Here is a 21,086-nt window from a genome sequence, read left to right as displayed (position 1 = left end):
GTATGTTTTGAAAATTATTTTTATTTTAATTTAAAACAAGTGACTGAAATATAATGATATGATATATTTTTAGAGCCCTTTCATTAGATACCACACACGATAGGTTTCAAAACAAAATTATTTTTCCCATCCAAAAAAAAAGATGACGTCATAGCTCCTCTCCTTTTTGTTTTTTTTTTCGTACTACGGGTCAAATTGATTCGTATAGCCTAAAGATCAATGGTTCCATTTGCAGCTTTTTACTGAATTTCGGGGTGTACCGCTAGCACTAATGAATGGTCTCACGGTAATTACTTTCATGTTGATTAATAATAATTAATTAATAAGTTGTTAAATAAATTTTTTCATAGGTAGACACTACACTGTGGTAACTGACTAAATTGTAAATCTGTTTAAAAAAAATATACCTCGTTGAGTTTCTTGCCGGATTCTTCTTAACAAAGGTTTCCCCGAACCGGTGGTAGATTTTTTTGACATTCATAAGTGCTTGTTATAGCCTAAATTGAATAAAGATATTTTGACTTTTTTGACTTTGACTCGGTTTCACATGAGATCTCACAACATTTTGTAATGGAATAACTACGTTTCGAAACTGAGCATTTTTTGACACTTTATATTTTTGGTAGCATAGAATATGCCTGAGTGAAAGTCGGTCATTCTAATCCGTCAGTAAAAAGCCTACAAATTTACGAATAATGTTTTTCAATTAAAATAATTGCAAGCTTTCCGAGGGAAAATGAAATAACTAGTTAAAGAAAAAACCGAAAGTAATTGTATTGTGCTATTATTATGTATGTTATAGTGCATAGACATTTGCTTTTTTTTAGCCATACTTAATCATTTTGTCATATACTTATTTAGTACCTACTGCTGTTATCTTATAATACTTCTTATTATATTGTTATTAGGTGACTGGTAATTTAAATTTTTATTGTCTTTTTCTTTTTGTATTCTACTTTAATTTATTTTTGTTTAAAATTTGTTTGGTATTTTAAATGTGGAAAAAACTGTAATGACTTGGGTTTTCACCTGTAATATTACACTTTTTTTAATGATTATTATTATTAAATAGATAAATAAATAAATTGTATTTTAAAACTCTTTACTGTACATAAAAACACATGAAAATAACAGAACACAGGATAATAAGATGTACAAAGGCGAACTTATCCCTTAAAGGGATCTCTTCCAGTTATCCTTTAAATTAAATGGCTATTTCTTAGTTGAATACTTAATTTTGTCTACTAAAATATTTTTCCTTCTCGAATCGTAGTAAATATACCTAGCCAGTATTTAATAAATATTAATCAAAACGGCGTTTTCCTTACATTTAATAACATGATGAAATCCGGCTTCTCTAAACAATGTTGGTGAAAAATGGTCTTTGTAGCCACTCGGTATTATTGTACTAAGAAATATATCTACCTATCAAAATGTGTTCATTTAACGAAAAGTTGCATACGGGATGTCCTTCCCAGCTCTCTCGTATTTAAAGGCCAGCGGTGAGAGGTTTAGATCAGATATGATATTTAAGTAAACTCATTCTTCAGTAGTACTTAAATAGTAATGTCGGTAATAAAACTGTAAAAGATATGCATTACCTTGCACTTCAAGTTTTTCAGTTGCATAGGGGTTTAGCAAACTTTTTGTAAGTTACGCAACGACAGGACTGACCTTGACATGATCTAAAGGTTCTAAATGAAGTTCATAATAGGCTAATCCAATATTCCGAAGAGAAAAGTTCCCCAATTTGAATAGCTCGGAATAGTCCATTTCATCTCGCAACCAGCCACAGAGTAAAAATAAAGCCAGAACTACAGATATACTACTTGGGCACGTTTGCAGGATCTGTGAGCGATCTATCACATAACTTACGCAACAATGTTGTGATAATTTTTATAGATATTTTCTATATTTTTATCGATTTAATTTAAGTGATGCATTTAATCTACTCACTGGGATAAATCGCGATTCAATCTGAAGCTCAGTTTTCAGTCAAATTTTAAAATTTAAATCAAGTAAATCTAGTTTTCTTCTGCAAGTTTCCAATATTTAATACATAGAGATTAATTCATAGACTAAAAACGTTTTTTTATTTATTTTTTACTTCATATAGAAAAAATAGGTGTGCACCTAATTGTATCTGTAACAAATAAATAAATATCATCCCCTTTGACACCAATTGACCCTTTGACACCAATTGACTTGGTCCCAAACTAAGCAAAGCTTGTACAGTCACCAGCATTAATATCTGCCACAGCGAAGCGTGCAAAAATATCTGACACGTCCTGCTGGCCCTTGAAATAGAGTCGTATCAGATATTTATGTACGCTTGTTGTGTCAGATATTGGTGCTGGTGACTGTACTATGGATACTAGGCAACGGATAAACATACTTATATAATAATAATAAATTATATAGATAAATGGGCCAATCAACTATTTTACCCACACTTTGGGCGTCTCCTGCGTTACCAAAATTGCCTCTGGCGTTACCAAAAAAATTGCACTTCCAACGAGATATTTCACGGTTTAATAGGTTGAATTTACTTAGGATGGCATGTATTCATGTACACCTCTATAAAAGTACAGTAAAAACATGTTTACTTACAAAAATCTGCAATTATTTGAAAGATGTCGCGAACAGATTAGTGTGGTAAAAAAGTTGATATAGTTGGTTGTTACATATTAAACATATCCAAGACCCGAGAGCAAATATTCGTATTATTATTCAAACTAATATCTGCCCTGGCCGCGGGAATTGAACCCGGCACCTCAAGCTTTGTAGTCAGCTTCTCTAACCACTTGGCCATCTGGTCGTAAATATATTTTATTATTTGATTTCCTCTGGATGCTTATATTATGATATATCATATTATGTATAAATGGTTATTTTATTGTACACTGAACTACATAATTAAAATAAAATTCGAAGTTCGCAAAAACAATAGTTTTGACATAATATTGTCTTATCAAAAAAAGGCCACGACCGAACTATTTGGTGCTTTGACACTTAAATTAATTAAATTACGAGCAATACAGACATCTTTTCATAGAATATTCTATGTAGAATGAGGACGCATGCGCCGTGGGCGCCGGCCACTCGTGGGTTCGCTCAGTAAACAAACGAATGGGCGCGAATCGCACGTACCCCGCTCCACTCCCGACTTTCCCGCAAACAGTTCCGACGCCTTCCGTATACACAAAAACTATGGATTTCATCATCAAATTCAAATACTACAATGCCAAATTCAAAGTGCTTTAAAATTAAATATATTTTTTTTAAAATGACAGTGTCGTGTTTTAGGTAACGCTAAAAAGGTATTTATAACGGTTTGCTTACAATGGCTTTTTTTGCTTTACTTTTGTTTTGATAAACATTTATTTGAAAAGTGCTGATAGTATCAAAGTTGAACCACAAAACTGGGCACTCGCACAAGCCACAAATTAGCATTACAAGTAGGTAATGGACACTCGCAGTCGTAAAGTTAATGCAGTAATAATATTCATATATATATATATATATATATATATATATATATATATATATGTATATGTATATATGAATGAACATTCAACACTCCAGTCCAGTCCAAATGGTCTCATACTAATATATTTCATGTAGTTGCAGTTAGTTAAATATTTTTGAGTTATTTCGTAAAACACTTATAGGCAAATTTATGTCTACATACACCTGAGTATTGTTCCTGATTTTTTTATAATTTTGTCTATAAAGTAATACTAACAACCTATCAACATTCCAAACTGCGTCGAATAATATTTGTATTTTCATTAAAACATACACCAATCATACTCAGCCGTAAACATGCAGAGCGATTCAGTTATATATTATGCTAATAGCTTAGCGAAAACTGATATAGTTAATTTACGTAATTAAGCGCATTAAGTGTTAGAATCCAATTAATTTAATAAGTAGCCAATAATTAGGTATACACACATGGTTTGGTGTTTATGGGACAAAGATAGGTACGTTATCAACCCGTGCATAGTTAGCACCCATTTTCGCGCGTCAGATTCACGACCACAGTAATGTGGTTCTCCTGAAAACCCACTGAAGCGATTCAATGAGCTATTATGCTGCGGCCGTGAGCGCTGCATTATCTTCCCAGCTTCATTTGTGTCCAGTCTGGATTGGCATTTGATTTATTACGACGTCAATTATCACGGACGTAGTTAGATTCGATCTATCAAATATATCAATAGACTAGCGTTTACCCGCAGCTCTCGTGGGAATTCCCTAAAATGACATTGTGGTTTTCATTGACGTTAAATTAAAACACCGATGCGAAATTTCATGACTCTAAACCCAGCGGTTGTTATTTCGAGATTTTATCCTTATCCCGTGGGAATATCAGGATAAAAAGTATTCTATGTTTTAATCCAGGTTATAAACTATTTTTTTGCCAAATTTCATCCAAATCTGTCCAGCCGATTCAGCGTGAAGAAGTAACAAACATACTCACTCACTCACAAACTCACACTCACAAACTTTCACATTTGTAATATTAGTAGGATATATCGATCATTATAAATTATATACACACACTAAATCTGTTTTCACGTTTACATCCGTTTTTAATTCAGTATATAAGATATAGAAGTTCACGGGTCAACTACGAGTAGCTTAATTTAAGGAAATACTATACATAATTTTGGGGTGCGAATTATTTTTTACCTTGTTACATACGAGATTTATATACGTGAAACCATGATTATCACTTCGAAGTCGTAGATGGTAAAAAGGGGGCCTTATCTTGCGTATTAGATGTGCCAATGCTACTTATTCTAATTACTGTTGTAAATGAGAACGTCTGTGAAGATCATCGTCAATCACGTAATAACAGTTCGACGGATTTGAATGAATTTCAGCATATTTTGTAACATTCATGCACTACCTATAACAACATGTTTCACTCCACAAATATCTAATATCGTACCTACCATATTGACTGTCCGTTATATGTATATTTCTTCAGTCTTATTTTCTGTGCCTGAACACGCTAACGTTTAGTTACACGTTTAAACATTACCATCGGCCAGTCAACAAGCTGGTCTCCTTTATAAATAATAGATTAGTATAGAACACGCGGTAGTCAAAATCGGCTTACCTACCTCGAAAGGATTATACTTCAATCCATGAGTGAGCTCATCGCACAATGGCGTCGCTGAATTTCAGTTTGCCTCACAAAGATTCGCCGTCACTAAGGCAATGACTATTGCACACACTCTTTGCCGGACATTTAAACATCCTTTTTGAACCTAAATATTCAGACGTATTTTTATTCATGATTTAACGTAACCGTTCTTTAAGCTACCTAAGCGTATTGTTTAAATTACTGAAATGACGATCTTACTCAATTGCCGCAGTGGCAAAACGATGAGAGCCCCACATTAGCACCGCTGCCCATAGACAGTCGTCTAATTTGCAGGCTGCACAGACAACAGATTGATTTGATTTAGAATGAAATCATACATCTAAGCAGATAGAAATTTCCCCTTAATTAGCCTATGTGTTTACTTTGTATCTACATATTCCAAATACCTACAAAGTTGTTCATGTTTTTACCTAAGTGGTTCACTTGTCTGCGACGCAAGTCTATAGCTTTGCATGTAGGATGTTACGTAGGTACGCAATGTATGGATATGGCATCTCTCCAAGTTATTAGACTGATTACTAGCCCCGAGAATTTGTATTCTGGCTGCTTATGTAGTTCATGGGACGCTTTGAGAAGCTAAGGCGTGACTTTCACAAATTACCTTTTGATTCTAGAAGAACCAGAAATTTTTTTGGAATATCACTAATAAAAGTTTACTTTTTAATAAGTTCTTACTGTCTTACTTCCTTTACGTTCTACTTAGTGTGTCAGTAAAATGAAATTCAACGATAACGTTGTATTTATTTCGTCTTTTTAACGTTCCGTAGTCAACTAGGAACCCTTATAGTTTCCCCATGTCTGCCCGTCTGTCTGTCCGCGGGTAAGCTCTGAGACCTAGAAACTAGTTAGTAATAGAAAGCTGTAATTTGACATGAATGTACATATCAGTCACGCCTACAAAGTGGTATACAATAAAAAAAGTAAAAAATTTTTTTAGTGTACCTCCCATAGACGTAAAGTGGGGGTGATTTTTTTTTCTAGACTAACCCTGTATTGTGGGGTATCGTTGGATAGGTCTTTTATAACCATTGGGGGATTGCTAAGACAATTTTTCTATGTAGTGAACTGTTTGAGAAATATTCAACTTTAAAGTGCAAATTTCCATTGAAATCGAGCGCCCCCCCCCCCTCTAAAATCTAAACTGTGGGGTGGAAAAATTTGAAAAAAATCAGAATGGTAGTAAATATATCAAATTTACAAAGAAAATTATAGCGGCTAAGATTACTTTTGAATTATAAGTAGTTTACGAGTAAGAGTAAACAGCAGCCTAAGGTATAAAATATACCTAAACTTGGAAGATTCAGTACACAATACGAAATCCTTAAGTAAGTAAGAACTTCTGATGATTGATTTGAGCCCAAATGGACTCATTGTCGTAGAACTAACCACGCACTAGAGCTAGCAACATGCTATTCGAACAATAAGCTTCAAACGTCAAACATTGGCCTTAACGGAAAGTTCAAAAACGCTCTGCGTATAATCACCAGGGCTTGAAATTCCTGTTCTTGAAATACGGATGAATATTCATTGAAAAACAAAAATGACTGATCAAAAGAGAAAAACTTTAAGCTAGCGAAAAATACCTATTAGTGCATCTTTCCTAACAAACAACGGTAAGTAATGACAATGATTACGATATTTGGGAAATTAATTCGTATACTACATTTCCGATCTAAAACATTTGTGAAGCTTTGTAAAAAAAAATTTGGAACAATTTTTTTTTAATTAACTTGCAATGTTCGTGAGTATATTTACAGTAGGTACAGTCAAAGAAACTGAATCACGTACCAGGGTAGAACCTTTTCATAACCAATTTCGCTATGATTTCTTTGGCAGATGTGTGGTATGTCAACATAAAATTAGTAGCACACAGGTTCCACCCTGGTACGTTTACAGTTTCCTTGACTGTACGTTGTTTTCAAAATTTGCAACTTAATTTTACCCATTTCCAATATTCAGACTCACTTGAAATTGAGTACGTTTATGTACTATGTAATTACAATGCAGGCACAGTCAGCAAACAAGCTTGTATTATGAAATTAGTCAGACAAACTTTTTATGCATTAAAAACTGATTTACGCTATATCCCAACTACAAGTACGAACGCACACCCATTTCCCTTTATTTTACATTTACCTCCGCGTGTGTCGGTTTATCGCTGGACTGAGTTTGCTGCTAACGTGAGCTTCAATATTCCATTTAAAATCCCGCTAGCCTGAGTTCTGAAACTATCAACAATCCAAATCAGACTTCATGCTGAAATTTTAGCACAATACGAAATACGAAAATTTAACACAGAACCTAGTATGAAATTAGCATTTTATTTAATACAGTTACCACTTGAAGATTTTTTTCTAAGATATGCTATTTCTTGTCTTACAAGGAAGCATGATAAACTCTCATCTCACTTAGGTACCTAAATATTTACTTAGTGTGAATATATTATTAAAAAATGTAAAGTGCGGCAGTTTGTCTTTAGGTTTAGGCTATCGCAATTTGCATATTATATGTATTACCTACTGAGCCTATCATGGTAGGGCCGGTTTTAATGCGTGGCTTAAATAATATAATATATGGCAGCATACACTGATAAATACTCACAAAAACAGAATTGCTTGTTTTTACGTGCGATTTAGAAAGGAAAGGCATGATCGTCGGCTACTCATATGACACGCAACACACTATACATACTGACAGAACGACGAGTCCGTAACACTTTGCTTCGTATAAATTCATTCTCTATTCTTATGAGTAAACATCGATTCTGGAATAAGACTAGTTAACGTTGCGAAAGCGATGCGTTATTTAGAAAATCCATATAAAGGCATAGTACCCGATTTTTCTTTGTCAGCCATAGTAGAGGATACGAGTATGTAGGATTAACAACGACCTCAATCGGATGCTAGAAAAAGTGTTTTGTACCAAATTTAAGATGTTAAAAAATATCTCGCGCGCGTGTTGGAAAACTATGAAAACTACCTATATAAAAACTTGACAACATTCATGCAAATCAGATTTAATGCTGATACAAAATTTATTGATATTGATTAAACAAAAATGGGTGGATATACATAGAAATAACTAGTATCCACTCATACCTGGCAACCCAGTAGTTACGCCTGTAAAAAAAATGACAAATCAACGTTTTTATGAATAATATTCTAAGTAAGTTTGTAAGTTATTCGATAAACTCATGAATGCGATGTTCATGAAAGTCATTTTGGAATTTTTAATTAATTATACTTGTATTTTTAATATACTAAGTTTGACACAAAAAATACTATTCATCCTTAAAACAGATGGGTGAAAATCCGCTCTAATTTAGATCTCAGACTAACTACGTAAAATAATAAAAAACTTAATGTAGGTAGTGTACTAAATGCACGGCATCGACTAGCAATCGTTTTAATAAACCCAAGAATACAAAAACCGGCCAAGAGCGTGTCGCACACGCCCAAGATAGGGTTCCGTAGCCATTACGAAATAAAACATATGTGCGTTATAACACAATTAAAACACTTACTACAGTCTTAAAATCTATTACCAGAAAAAGAGCGTATCTTCACGGCACTAACGTCCTTTTGTTGAGAAGCGCAGTTTTTCGGCAATAACTCAAAAACGGTATATCCGATCATATTGAAACCAATTTTCGTTGAAAGTATTTTTATTAAGCGTTACCTTTCCATATTTTTGCATATTTTTTGGACAAACGGTTTACAAGATAGGGGGTGGGAGAGGGGGGACACAATTTTTGCTACTTTGGGAGCGATTCACTTAATCAAAAAATATTTTTGAGAAACTTTACTGTCTTTTCAAAATAGCTGTCGAACTATGTGCCACACGTTGATGCGAGTTATTTTTTTTTTCAATTTCTTTTACGTGTATGGAGTGCCCCCCCCCCATAAATATTTATTTTTGTAATTTAACTACGAAACTAAATAGCGGCTTTGACAAGTCATCTGTACTCCAAATTTCATTGATATACATTTTGTAGTTTTCGAGTAAAATGCCTGTGACATACGGACGGACGGACAGACAGACAGACAGAAAGACAGACGGACTTTACGAAACTATAAGGGTTCCGTTTTTGCCGTTTTGGCTCCAGAACCCTAAAAAAGGTTTAATTATTACTATTGTGCAGACAGATGCAGACAGACAGTTGTTGCCAAATAAAACATCACAAAGAAGTGACTATAGTAGAATTGCGTATACTATACAGTATGGTACACATTATATGGATTCCCAATTATTACAGGATGAAGTTTTCTGCTACCCAGAGCTCAGATAGAGGCGTGGTTCTTCTGAAAGCGTTGGAATCTATGCGAGTCGGTAGATATTTATATATTGTGTACCACAATATAGTAAGCAGTAGGCGCAGTATAAAGAAGGACGTACAGTCGAATAAACTGAATCATGACCCAGGGTGGAACCTTTTAATAATCAATTTCAATATGATTTCCTAGACAAAAGTATGAGATGTCAACATGGCATTAGTAGCACAAAGGTTCCATCCTGGGTCATGATTTAATTTGTTCGACTATACATGAAAAATTTGAATTGGATACAAATAATTTGACGACCGCATAGCCCATAGAGAACCTGAGTACGAAGCTTGAAGTCCCGGGTTCGATGCTCGGTCGGGACAGATATTTGCATGAAAAATACGAATGTTTGTTCTCGAGTCTTGAATGTTTAATATTATTATATTTAAGTACCTATATATATATATATATATATCTATTTTATATAAGAGTACAAGAGTTGTCAATTTTCTGACTAAATAAATTAAGACTGGTTCAAGTGTCCCGTGATATATTTTAGTTATTGTTACAATTGAATAGTATTGTATAATAATCTGATAACACAAGTACCTACTCAAGAATATAGAGCAAAAATAAAAATTAAATAAAATAGCTTAAAATGGTGCTATGGCCAAAACATTGAACAAAGGGTGTTCATTTTTGAAAAAAACGTAGAATCCCAAATATCTCTGAAACCGTGCAACTTTTACTAAACCTATTCTAGTTTATTATGACGTCCTAAGTGCCCTCTATTCGTAGTTCAAGGATTATCCACTCATTACCAAACACTTTTTAATAATTTATTCTGCCAGTTATAATATTACTACGACTTACGTTAATTTTCGTAGTACAGCGGGCGCTGAATATTTTTGTGTTGATTATGAGAAGAGGCCTGTGCCCAGCTGTGGAACGTTTTATTGGCTGGGATGATGATGATGATGGTTGTACGATTGCCCAATTAGTTGTCTCGACCGCTCGCTGGCAGTGAGGCTCGTGGGCGCTGACTGACGTGTCGCCGCCCAGTCTGGGCTCGGCGGCGCCCAAACGTCTCCTCCCGATATTTGGCTTAAGAGCTCGAGTCCAAACCAAATCGGCGTTGCTTTAACGATTTTCACGCAGAACTAACATAATATAGTACACTAACATGTTAAGATTTGTTGTAAGTATATTTTAGAAATCTTCCGTTTTTAGGGTTCCCAAAAGGTAAAAACGGAACCCTTATAGATTGCTTTGTTGTCCGTCTGTTCGTCTGTCAAGATCCTTTTTCTAAGAAATGTTAGGTAGATATTATCACGCTGAAATTAATAACCAATGCAAAAAAATGAAAAATCCAAGTTATTAGTCAACGAAATCTAAAGATTATAATCACTAGGTATAAGTTTTTCGTAAAAATTTAATTTTTAATAAAAGCTTTTTTTTCTGACTTTATTTTTTGTTGACTGTACGTGCATTGTCACCCAAACTACATTTGCATAACAAATTTCAAGTCGATGCCATTAACCGTTGAAGAAATCCGTCCTGCGGAGACGATCCAGGCCAGACTACCAGGATATCACTACCAGATTATTGTATTGTCACGCAATTTACATAAATATGCCAAATTTCAATACAATGCGACTACTGGAAGTTGGTCGAATTTAATTTGCAAGATTTGATGACAAACATCGGGACAGGTGAAACTAAATGAAAGCTTGTAAAAAGATGTTTTCATACAAATTACCGTAATCGAGAAACTGTTGTCTCAGAAACTTAATATTTGGTATTGAGGAAGCTCTTATAGCACAAATGATAGAAAAAGTCTGAAAATGTTTGTCTTTTTGTGTAAGTTAGTAACCGTCTAATCTAAAATAACCCCACCCAGCGCACATTTGCTTTCTGGATATTAATAGATACCTACCAATTTCTACGGAGCCCTCGGTGTACGAATCTTTCTCACATGGCCGGCTTTTTTTCTTCTGTAGAAAAAAAATTATAACAAAAAATTTACCGACTACAAACAACCACGAAAATAATTTTCTACCAGTCTGAAGTGGGTCTTTACCTCAGCACGAGCCAGCAGGAGTGGACCTATAGTCATCTACCTCACCTATGCACTATAATGTTGGGCTTCAATCACTCCTGCTGGCTCGTGCTGAGGCAAAGACCGACTTCAGACTGGAAGAAAAATATTTTCGTGTTTTTTTGTACTCGTAGTCGGTTAAATTTTTTGTAATAATTTTTTTTTCACGCTTTTTAGTGTAGAAGATCTAAGATACAATAGTTTAATGTCAACTGCTCGTCACCTTTTACAAAAAAAATCTTTTTCCGATGCAGAGACATTCATTATTGAGGAGTCCGTGCTTCATCACCCGTTCCATTTCACCATATGAAAAACGATGAGCTTAAATTGCTTAGCAAATGCGAAAAATAATTGAAACTCAACTTTGAGTAATAACTCCGATGGTCAACTGTGGTCTTCATCATCAGTTCCACTTAACCAAATGATGATTTTCAAGAGCAAATGCACGAGTTACTATAGGTCTCCCTTCAACATTTGAAGAGTTCCCTCGATTTCCTTAAGATACAATCATCAGATCCTGATTTGGTGCGCTTACAGGACCTAATTGAAGACATTTCTAGACGAACGCAAATAAAAAATTCAAATCGGTTCATAAATGACGGAGTTCTGAGGTAACAAACATGAAAAAAAATACAACCGAATTGAAAATACAAACTGAAATATAGATGCACAGAAAAACTAGAAAAATAAGACTATCACTGGGAATCGAACCCAGGTCCTCGGTATTCCGTACCGCGTGCTATACCGCTACACCACTGATGGCAACCGAATTGATAACCTCCTCCTTTTTTGAAGTCGGTTAAAAATAGTAGTAAGTTCATACTGCTCATTGTCTATTCCAATTGCATTTTAGACAAGAGCCATGTAGTACCTACTTAATAGTATATAGAAATGTTAAATCAATTATGAAAACAACTAAAACGTTTTAATAGTGATGGGAAAACGCTAAAAGGCGACTAGTTATGGTATGTAGGTACTCGCGGGGGAAGCCAAAATTAATTACACTAATGTTTTAATGGATGGTAACATAACGGCACTAGTCCTAAGTTTATTGTCACGCAAGTATACGCAGGTGAGTATATATGTCCGAAGGGTTAATTAAGTGCATCGCGATTAAGTGTAATGTTACATGTTTATAAATAAGTTGATCTAAAGCGATTGATTTTTTTATAATCTTTGATCGGAGTAAAGTCTAGAATATGATTCTCTGATGCATAAATTCTTGATTTTCTACGAGTAATGTTACCTACACGACCTTTCGTATGAATTTGTTTCATTGTGTAGAATAACAATTTAAATGCATATTATTTCAAAGGATGGTAGGTATAATTATGTCACTTTGCATGAAAACCGGTGTTGCTATAGTAGTTTATGCAACTGTTACGTAATAAGACTTAATTAGGTACAGGCATACATTATTTTATTTACGCACATACTATTATAAGTACAGTCACCAGCATTAATATCTGCCACAGCGGAGCGTGCAAAAATATCTGATACGTCCTTGCGACCCTAGAAATAGAGTCGTATCAGATATTTATGCACGCTTGTTGTGTCAGATATTGGTGCTGGTGACTGTACCTACCTACTCTAAGAGGGGTTCAGAAACCGATGACAATTGACCTGCATTGCTTTACTGACTTGTTCTACAAGTAACGTAGCTGTTAAACTACCATATATGTTAAACTAATTTAATAAAAAAATTAAAACAGATAAAGAAATTATTTTTTACAATCTTTAAACAACAACATAGCAAAAAAACAACAAATAAAATGACAACAGTAATGGCGGCAAGACAAATCTTTGTCACGTCACGAATGAAGACACAGACAAATCAGTAAAGTCCTTATTCTAATGTCGCTCGAGATCAAATTTTCGTGAGATTTATATTTAAAAATATACCAAAGTGACATTTTGAATCGAGAAAATGTTGTATCTATGCATATTAGAATAGAGGCCCACTTAAATTGTGTTGATTATGACAGCTGTTCCAAATTGAAACACGGTACAGTAATATTTGATACTGTAATGAACATTACGTTACTGTTGATACCTACTACCACAAACAAGACTACCTACGTCCTGTTGCAGAAACACAACCACCTATGAGCGGTCTAGAAGACCGCTAGTTTTAAAGGATTTGCAATAATTATAGAAATTTAGTTTAAATTTAATAAAAAAGTAATAAATAAAATTTTAACAGTCTAAGCTATTTATTTGCAATAAACATTACAAAATAAATCAATAGATTTTTTTCATAAACTTAACACATTAGTACTTCTCTTATCCCTACTGTAAAATTACTTACCCGATATGAGATCTCAAAATATAGACGTAATATAAAAGATTATTATTAACGTTTCATCAAATTGAATGATCAACTAAGTTATTTAATTGATTTAATTTTACAGGGACATTTTATTTTTATGAAATTGGAAAACAACCATTTTTGTCGGCAATCGATAGTAATTTTTTGAACATTCGAGACAAATTAGTCTCTTGCATTCAATGATGACACTTATTTCAACCACCTTTTGTGACAGTGTTACTAGGAGGCACGTTTTAGTAAAAATTTTTTTTTTTTTAATTATATTAAAAATGTTAACAAATAAAACACACACAACCACCTGCGTTCGGTCTGGGAGACCACGTACAAATATTACGCAATCACCTACCTACGGTCTCTGAGACCGTTGTCGCCAGTATTATGCTCACTTAATTCAAAGGAATACACATCCAAACTTGTCGGCCACATGGCGGCCATTGATTGGCCCCCAGGAAAAGGTACAAGGTCACTAGAAGTTTGTGCGCCGCGATTGCATCGAATTATTATCATTTTTAAATCTGCTAAGGTCTGAGAGACCGCACGTAGGTGGTTAAGGGTTAAGGTTTTATAACAGTTATAAGAAGTAAAATACAGAAAAGTACATACAAAATAAAAATATAACGTATGACATTATATTGTTCAAAATGTGACATTTCCCGCAACGAATTTAAATTGGTCATTAGTATATTATTTACAGTGTTGCTAGTCAGCACCTTGCTTTGACTCTGTCACAGAGTATAATTCTTTCTTTGAAAATCGACAGTTTTAATTCAGAAATCGATTATTTGATATTCTGACACATCTACTGTAGACATAAATATAGGGAAATCTCAATAAGATCTTCCAGGGAGAGGTTTACTTAATTTGGACGTTTAGATGCATTGTAAGGTAGTGGATATTTTAGACTGATCTATTTTGAAGTAATTAATAATTACACTATTATTTATGTTGTACCTAGTATGTGTATGCAGATCTTGATTTTTCATGATTCTTGATTTTTCAGTAATGTATAATTGTTCAGGATACTTATTTTTTGTCATTGCTTATTTTTCTGGTGTTACATAGTTAATGTATAATTTTTCTTTTGACGTGGCTTGGCTACACATTATGTATCTAAGTCAATTTATATTTTTGTGCCCCGCTCTGTTTATTTTAATAGTACATCAATTACATCATCCTATTAATTTTTAATTAGGTTGTAGATTTAAAGAAAACCAAATATGATTCTGAAACGAACAACTATTATCTGCGAACAAAAAATGTAGTGAATGTGATAACGGAGAGGTGCGTACGCGCAGCGCGGACCGGCAGCATGCAGATGATCCTGGTCGCCGGCGGCGGGTGAGTGACTTCTTTTGTTAAGCTTTGCCATACTGTGATTTTTTTTAAAAACAAGAACAGTCTTTTAATGTTTATCATTGAGTTTAAAATTACGAATATCAGCATTAGCCAACTCATACTCATAATAATAGTCATGCATAATGATGATAACATCTTGTATAACATCTTGTACATGATAGTTTCGTTAGTTTCTGTAAAGAGGCTTGCTTCTTAAATAGCGAGCAGTGTATAATCAGGGGCAGCACACCGCAAAGGTAGTAATGAGATAACGCGTCTCTGGAGCGATTTAACCTTGTAGTCGCGCCAGCACTTTGAAAACTAAATATACCTCCTGCTTCGTTACCGACGTATCCTGGTTTTAAAGAAGGCATAACATAGTACATTACTGCAGAGGTCGCGAAAAAGGGGATTGCCGGCCGAGTAGTTATGCGTGTGCTAACGAGGCCATCTAGAGGTACGAGGCCGACAATCCCTGTTCACGGACGAGGCTTGTACAGTGCTTTTCTCAAATAAATCCAAGGAAATAATACCATGTCACCATGTCACTTGATGATGAACTCATAACAAAAACAATAACACTTATTTGAATTAAAAACTATTCGTTTTAGTTTAGGTATAAACACACACACAAACACCACGCCTGTATTCCCAAATGGGGTAGGCAGAGCATCGTCACCGCTTCGGAGCCACTTTCAGCCATTTTAGGTTTTAAGTTTGACAAAAACGGTACAATAGTGACAGGTTGCTAGCCTGTCACCTACGGTATACCTTAACCTATATCCTCAGTCGCCTCTTACAACATCCACGGAAAAAAAGGAGAGGTGTAATTCTAACCCGACACCACACGATATAAACCGTATAAGAATTTGTAAATACTCTTTTTCATCATTTTTTATTGTAACCTGTTCAGATGAATGATTTTGCCACCAAATCTTGAGATGATTTTATGTATTAAAAAAAAATAAGTACCTTATTAATTTATTATTTTGATAATTTATTAACAATAAATAGCAATCTTTCTTTATTATATTGAATACCTGATTTAATCTAATTAAATAATCTAGTCAAATAAGAGATTAAAAACTAAATACACTTTTACAAACTATGTTTTTTTTCATTGGCAGTATGCCATAGATAGATAGTCAATAAAAAAAGCGTAGTGAAACAAAACAAAACAAAAGACAATCTCTTTGCTGGCCATGGCCAGGCAATGTTGTTTGGAATCCCATTACCCTCCTCTAATTTGACATTACAACGAATGTTTAATAAGTGCTATACAACGACGTACTTCGCGTTCTATCATCACGAATATAAGGGCGACATTTCCTTGGATGTTTAAGAAAAAAATATTTGCACGTCAGTGTTTAATGCGGACCTGTAGTGCCAACTTTTTTGTAGAAGCTCACTGTAGCCTCACTTAGGTATATGGTTGCAAGAAATACATTGCCGTGGGATTTAGCCATGTATAGGTAACAAAACTCGCACAGTACTTGGCACACCGTCACGGCGTAAATTAAGCTTTAGAAAGGGTTGATTCTCTTTGTCCGCAACAAAAGTCTAGCGCGCTAGGCAAGCTTATTGGACAGAATTATTATTTTGCTACCACGTGCACGTTAGTGAGTATTCTCCCTGATCAGAACATTGTCGTTTGAAGTTTCGGAAACCTGTGTACTGTGTACTTCACGTGTATTTTAAATACATATAGCTAATGTCATTTTCATTTAGGCCTACGCGTCTGTATTAGATGAATTTTGGCGTGTTGCCTGTGCACGTCTTTTGTGGCTGACTAGACCGATGCTAGGGCGACATGTTCTTCCACAGGCCTGACAATTGAAGTTTGCGCAGGTTGGTGGAGAACAGACTTGGTGCGTCGTTTCTGTCCCTTGTCAGCAAGCGTCTCGTACCAGGCTTCATCGCAATACTTGCGACCTTCCAATCCACGTTTTGCTACGTTTTTCCGCTAGCTTTACTCAGTCAAGGTGATCAATTTTTATTTTTATTTAAAATTATTTATTTTATGTTAATGTGTCCATTTATTTTTGGAAAATTAGCATTTTTACCATACTTGCATTGATAATTCATATCGAAACTACTATTATTTAATCGATTATCTAAAACTTGACTCACGATATCGATGGCATCTTGTATAGCTACTCGTACAATGCAGAAAAAGGAATGGTACCTACGTTTAAGGGCAACCCCATGTGTAAGATGTGTGCTTTCCCCAACAGATGCAAGAACTAGAAGAGTCCTTTTTTAATTTGGATTTATGGCATTGCCTACATAATAAGTGACATGGTGTTAGTGATAATTGCTTTATTTGCATAAAGAAGGATGAATAGTTTTTACACCCCGAATGCTTGTATAAAGTATTGGTTGCACGACGTCTGTTGTACACATGCCACTGCCAACCTGACACTATTTTAAACTCTGTGAGTTATTCGTGGGGTCTTCATGGGATTTATAAAATGTATATTATTTATGTCTTCATAGTATTCTAGTATAACGAAACCAACTTGTCAAGGTTGTATCGAGCCGTTCAGCTCGCAGGTTTTATCTTCGGTACATAAAATGACGGTTGCGCGATCGACTAAATAAATTGGTAACTACCTATCTATCCGTATTGTAGTAATTCTTATTGTTCCATCATGCAGGTCGCGATATCTATCTTAACGGCTGTAACTTTTATTTCTTTTTGTGACCACGTCGAGCGATGGCACAACCCGGCGCTATTTATTGTAGTTATTGGCAGGCTTCTCGCTCGTTGCTTACCAATAATCTGAACTCTACTGTTTCTTTCAGTTTGTATATACAAATGTCATAGTCATAATTATACCAAAAAATACCCGTCGGCAATAATTAACATTCATGTAAACGTGCACAACTATTGCTACGGTAGTAGTAAATATCTTTATGGAGCAGGCCCATTAGAAGCCTTGCCAAGTCGTCTTATTGCTGCCAATTCCATGTTGATATCAACCGGTGCAGCCTGCAGGCACTTAGGCACTTGACGCGTTTTTGGCAAATACTTAACTAGTTTGGTAACAGTAAGTAAAAGTACTAATAGGTTCGACAATGTCTAAACAACTACTTGGTTTCTACCGCGACTAAATAGATACCTACCAAATTGGATTTCCTGCCATGTCTCTTATAGATTGCGTTTCGGACATTGCTTCGCTATCGGCCGCGGTAAGAACAATGCCATATCAAGAACATAACTTTGAACATTAAACTACCATGAGACTCACTCATATTAAATTATATTATAACGGATAACTCACGTCTCACGTACGTACGTCGTCGTCACGTAGACGTGAGTTATCCGTTCTAATATTATTTAATAAGAACATAACTTGCAAAAAAAAACCGTAAAAAATTTGTGAGATCCATGTAATACCAAGTCGGTTAATTTATTCAGTTTCTACTTAAGGGTCCTTCTGTCTTGAGTTATTACGTAATTAGCTAACCTAACCACATCTTATAGTGACCATATCAAATCTATATTAAAAAAAATATCAATATTAAGTAAAGTTTCTTATCCCGTAGGAATCACCAAAAATCCTTACCTAAAGCCTATATAGCATATAAATAAACCGAATAATAAAACATGGGCTGTCCGAAAAACAAAATAAAACTTCCTTTTTTGTCCGAGGCAAATCTGGTAGGTACCTACCGTGCGATAATTTTCGCTTGGCTATCGACTCAACGCAACGGTGCAACGGTGTATGTTACCTACTTTACCTACCTACTACATATCCAAAGTGGCCCCTGGAAAAGATATCCAGGTGGAAAAATTACGAGAAACAATGTAAATACGAGTATATGTATGTAAGTTATCACGTTCACAGTATAAATTTTGTTTAATTTATTCAAAAGCTGATGTTTTATGGAAGTAAAATTTAACCATCAATGCGGTATTTGACAACTCCTGATTTTGCCATATCTTAATATTATTATGACAATATAGATATACAGATAGTGTTTAGCGAAGATAAAATTTAAATCAGTTGAAAATTGGAATTATAGTGATTTTTTGAAAAATCTATATACCTGTCTCTTTCTCAACCGCTTTTCTCTATGCAGCAAGTATGGCGGTACTGCAGGGCTACTACGAAACTCGTAATTCGAAGTTCGTGTCGTGCGGTCCCTCTCGCTCTCGTATTAAATAGTGTAAGTGTCAGAGGGACAGCACGACACGAACTTCGAGTTTCGAGTTTCGTAGTAGCCCAGCTGGCGTGTGACGTCACATGCCAGTAAGTCTTTCTCTGTCCAATCTTGAATTTCAAACCTTTATAACTTTGTTATTTGTAAAGGTAGCTTAAAAATTGTTTTTCTATTCGATAACAGGCATTGTGTAGTTTTAATTTATAAAACATATACAAAATAGTCAAATACCGTATTTTACCATCTTTGTGCACAGTTTACAATTAATAAATTACTTACTTACCAGACTAGCCTTTACTCACGGCCTTGTTCGCATGACTCTTTAAGTAGGTTGTTCAATTGAAATTATGAGTTTTAAATTTATTCTCCTTCTGCCTTTATGTTTCCTTGTATGGTATGTGTTTAAAAATTAATTTCTGGTCTTCATTTACGTTCTATGACCATCACCAGTGCAAAATTTTTTTTGCAGGATTAGCCGTTAAGATTTCGAGATTTCACATGCGTAGGTACCATCAGCCAAAGAAGTGGTCTATCAATTTTTAAACAAGTTCCTATCAAATGAATATGTCGTTAAAGTCGAACTTTCAAGTTGACAGACACGTCTAATGGCATTATTGTTTTATGACATGCAAACGATTATCAACTTTAGGGTGGTAGACCACATATTTGGCTGATGGTACATACAGTCGAGTTCGTAAACTTCTGAGCAAGTATTTGATCATATCTGAACAGGCCTCTACGTCGTTCACAATAGAGTCGTTCACATATTTTTGATCAAATGTTTGCTCACAAGTTTAAGAACTCGACTGTACATCCTGTTCAAGTGGGATTATTGGAACGAATTTCAACCGAATTCATTTAGTCCACACACACACACACACACACACATACATACACAATAATTTTGACATTTATAATATTTAGGACATCTACCGTGACATTTTCACGTCGTTTGTCGTCCGTAATTTCATAACGATATATGCATTCTACTGTGACGCGACAGCTCGCAGGCTTCCAGCGGTTTCACCACAGAAGCTTGACCCATAATTGCGTTTTGCGGTGGACAGTTAATTAAAATGTTTAATAGAGATCTCTACGTCGCATTTAGTAACCGATTAATTATTAGGTACGTTGTTAGAGAGTTTTAATGTGTAAATACTAATAAAAGTACCGCTGAAGAAACAGAATGCTTTATGTATGAATGTTCTCGCTTCAAATATAAATTTGACAGGACATTGCTGTCTACGCAAAAGTATGTAGAAAGCTGGACGTCTGAAATAACATAATATATGAACTACTTTTACCGTGATTTTCACACGAGGGGGTAAAATGTTGAAATTTCAACTACTGAGTTTAAAATCATGAAACTTGGCGCGTGGTGGGTTAGTAAAATGGATGATGTGCTTCTTGGGAATTCCCAAGGGAATTTAATAAAATCCGGGTATTGCAATTAAACTCCCGGATCCAATGGTTTACGTGTGCAAAGCCGCGGGTAAAGTCTTTACTAAATAAATAACAAGATTTAATGGTATCTTAATTTAGCACATTATATAGATAAACTCTGTTCTGATCCAGCAAAAACAGAGTTATCCCTTAATCAACCCGGTATCGTCTGGGCTGGACCACTCGCAACGCAATTCCATTGTGGCTGTCCATACTATAGCTATTTGACAATGTTACTTAAAATAAATAAGGTTACTTGCTTAATGTAGGTATCGA

General features: G+C 34.9%; 1 protein-coding gene across 10 annotated transcripts in view; it reads left to right on the top strand.

Annotated features, from left to right (window-relative positions):
• The window catches only part of Sh (Potassium voltage-gated channel protein Shaker), a 307,044-nt gene that overhangs the window by 99,313 nt on the left and 186,645 nt on the right, over positions 1–21,086 (top strand). Inside the window, exon 1 of one of the 10 annotated variants that reach the window (XM_074094271.1) lies at positions 15,128–15,203. The exons of the other annotated variants lie outside the window; for them this stretch is intronic. Coding sequence (XP_073950372.1) covers positions 15,175–15,203 — 29 coding nt within the window. The 5' untranslated portion in view covers positions 15,128–15,174. Of the gene's footprint in view, positions 1–15,127; positions 15,204–21,086 lie in introns of those variants that run through there. 10 annotated transcript variants of the gene reach the window in all.

Source organism: Choristoneura fumiferana, chromosome Z (genome assembly GCF_025370935.1).
Source record: "Choristoneura fumiferana chromosome Z, NRCan_CFum_1, whole genome shotgun sequence".
Classification (NCBI taxonomy): Eukaryota; Metazoa; Arthropoda; class Insecta; order Lepidoptera; family Tortricidae; genus Choristoneura; species Choristoneura fumiferana.
The sequence above is the reverse complement of the archived record's forward strand: the minus strand, read 5'-3'. Positions and strand labels throughout refer to the sequence as shown.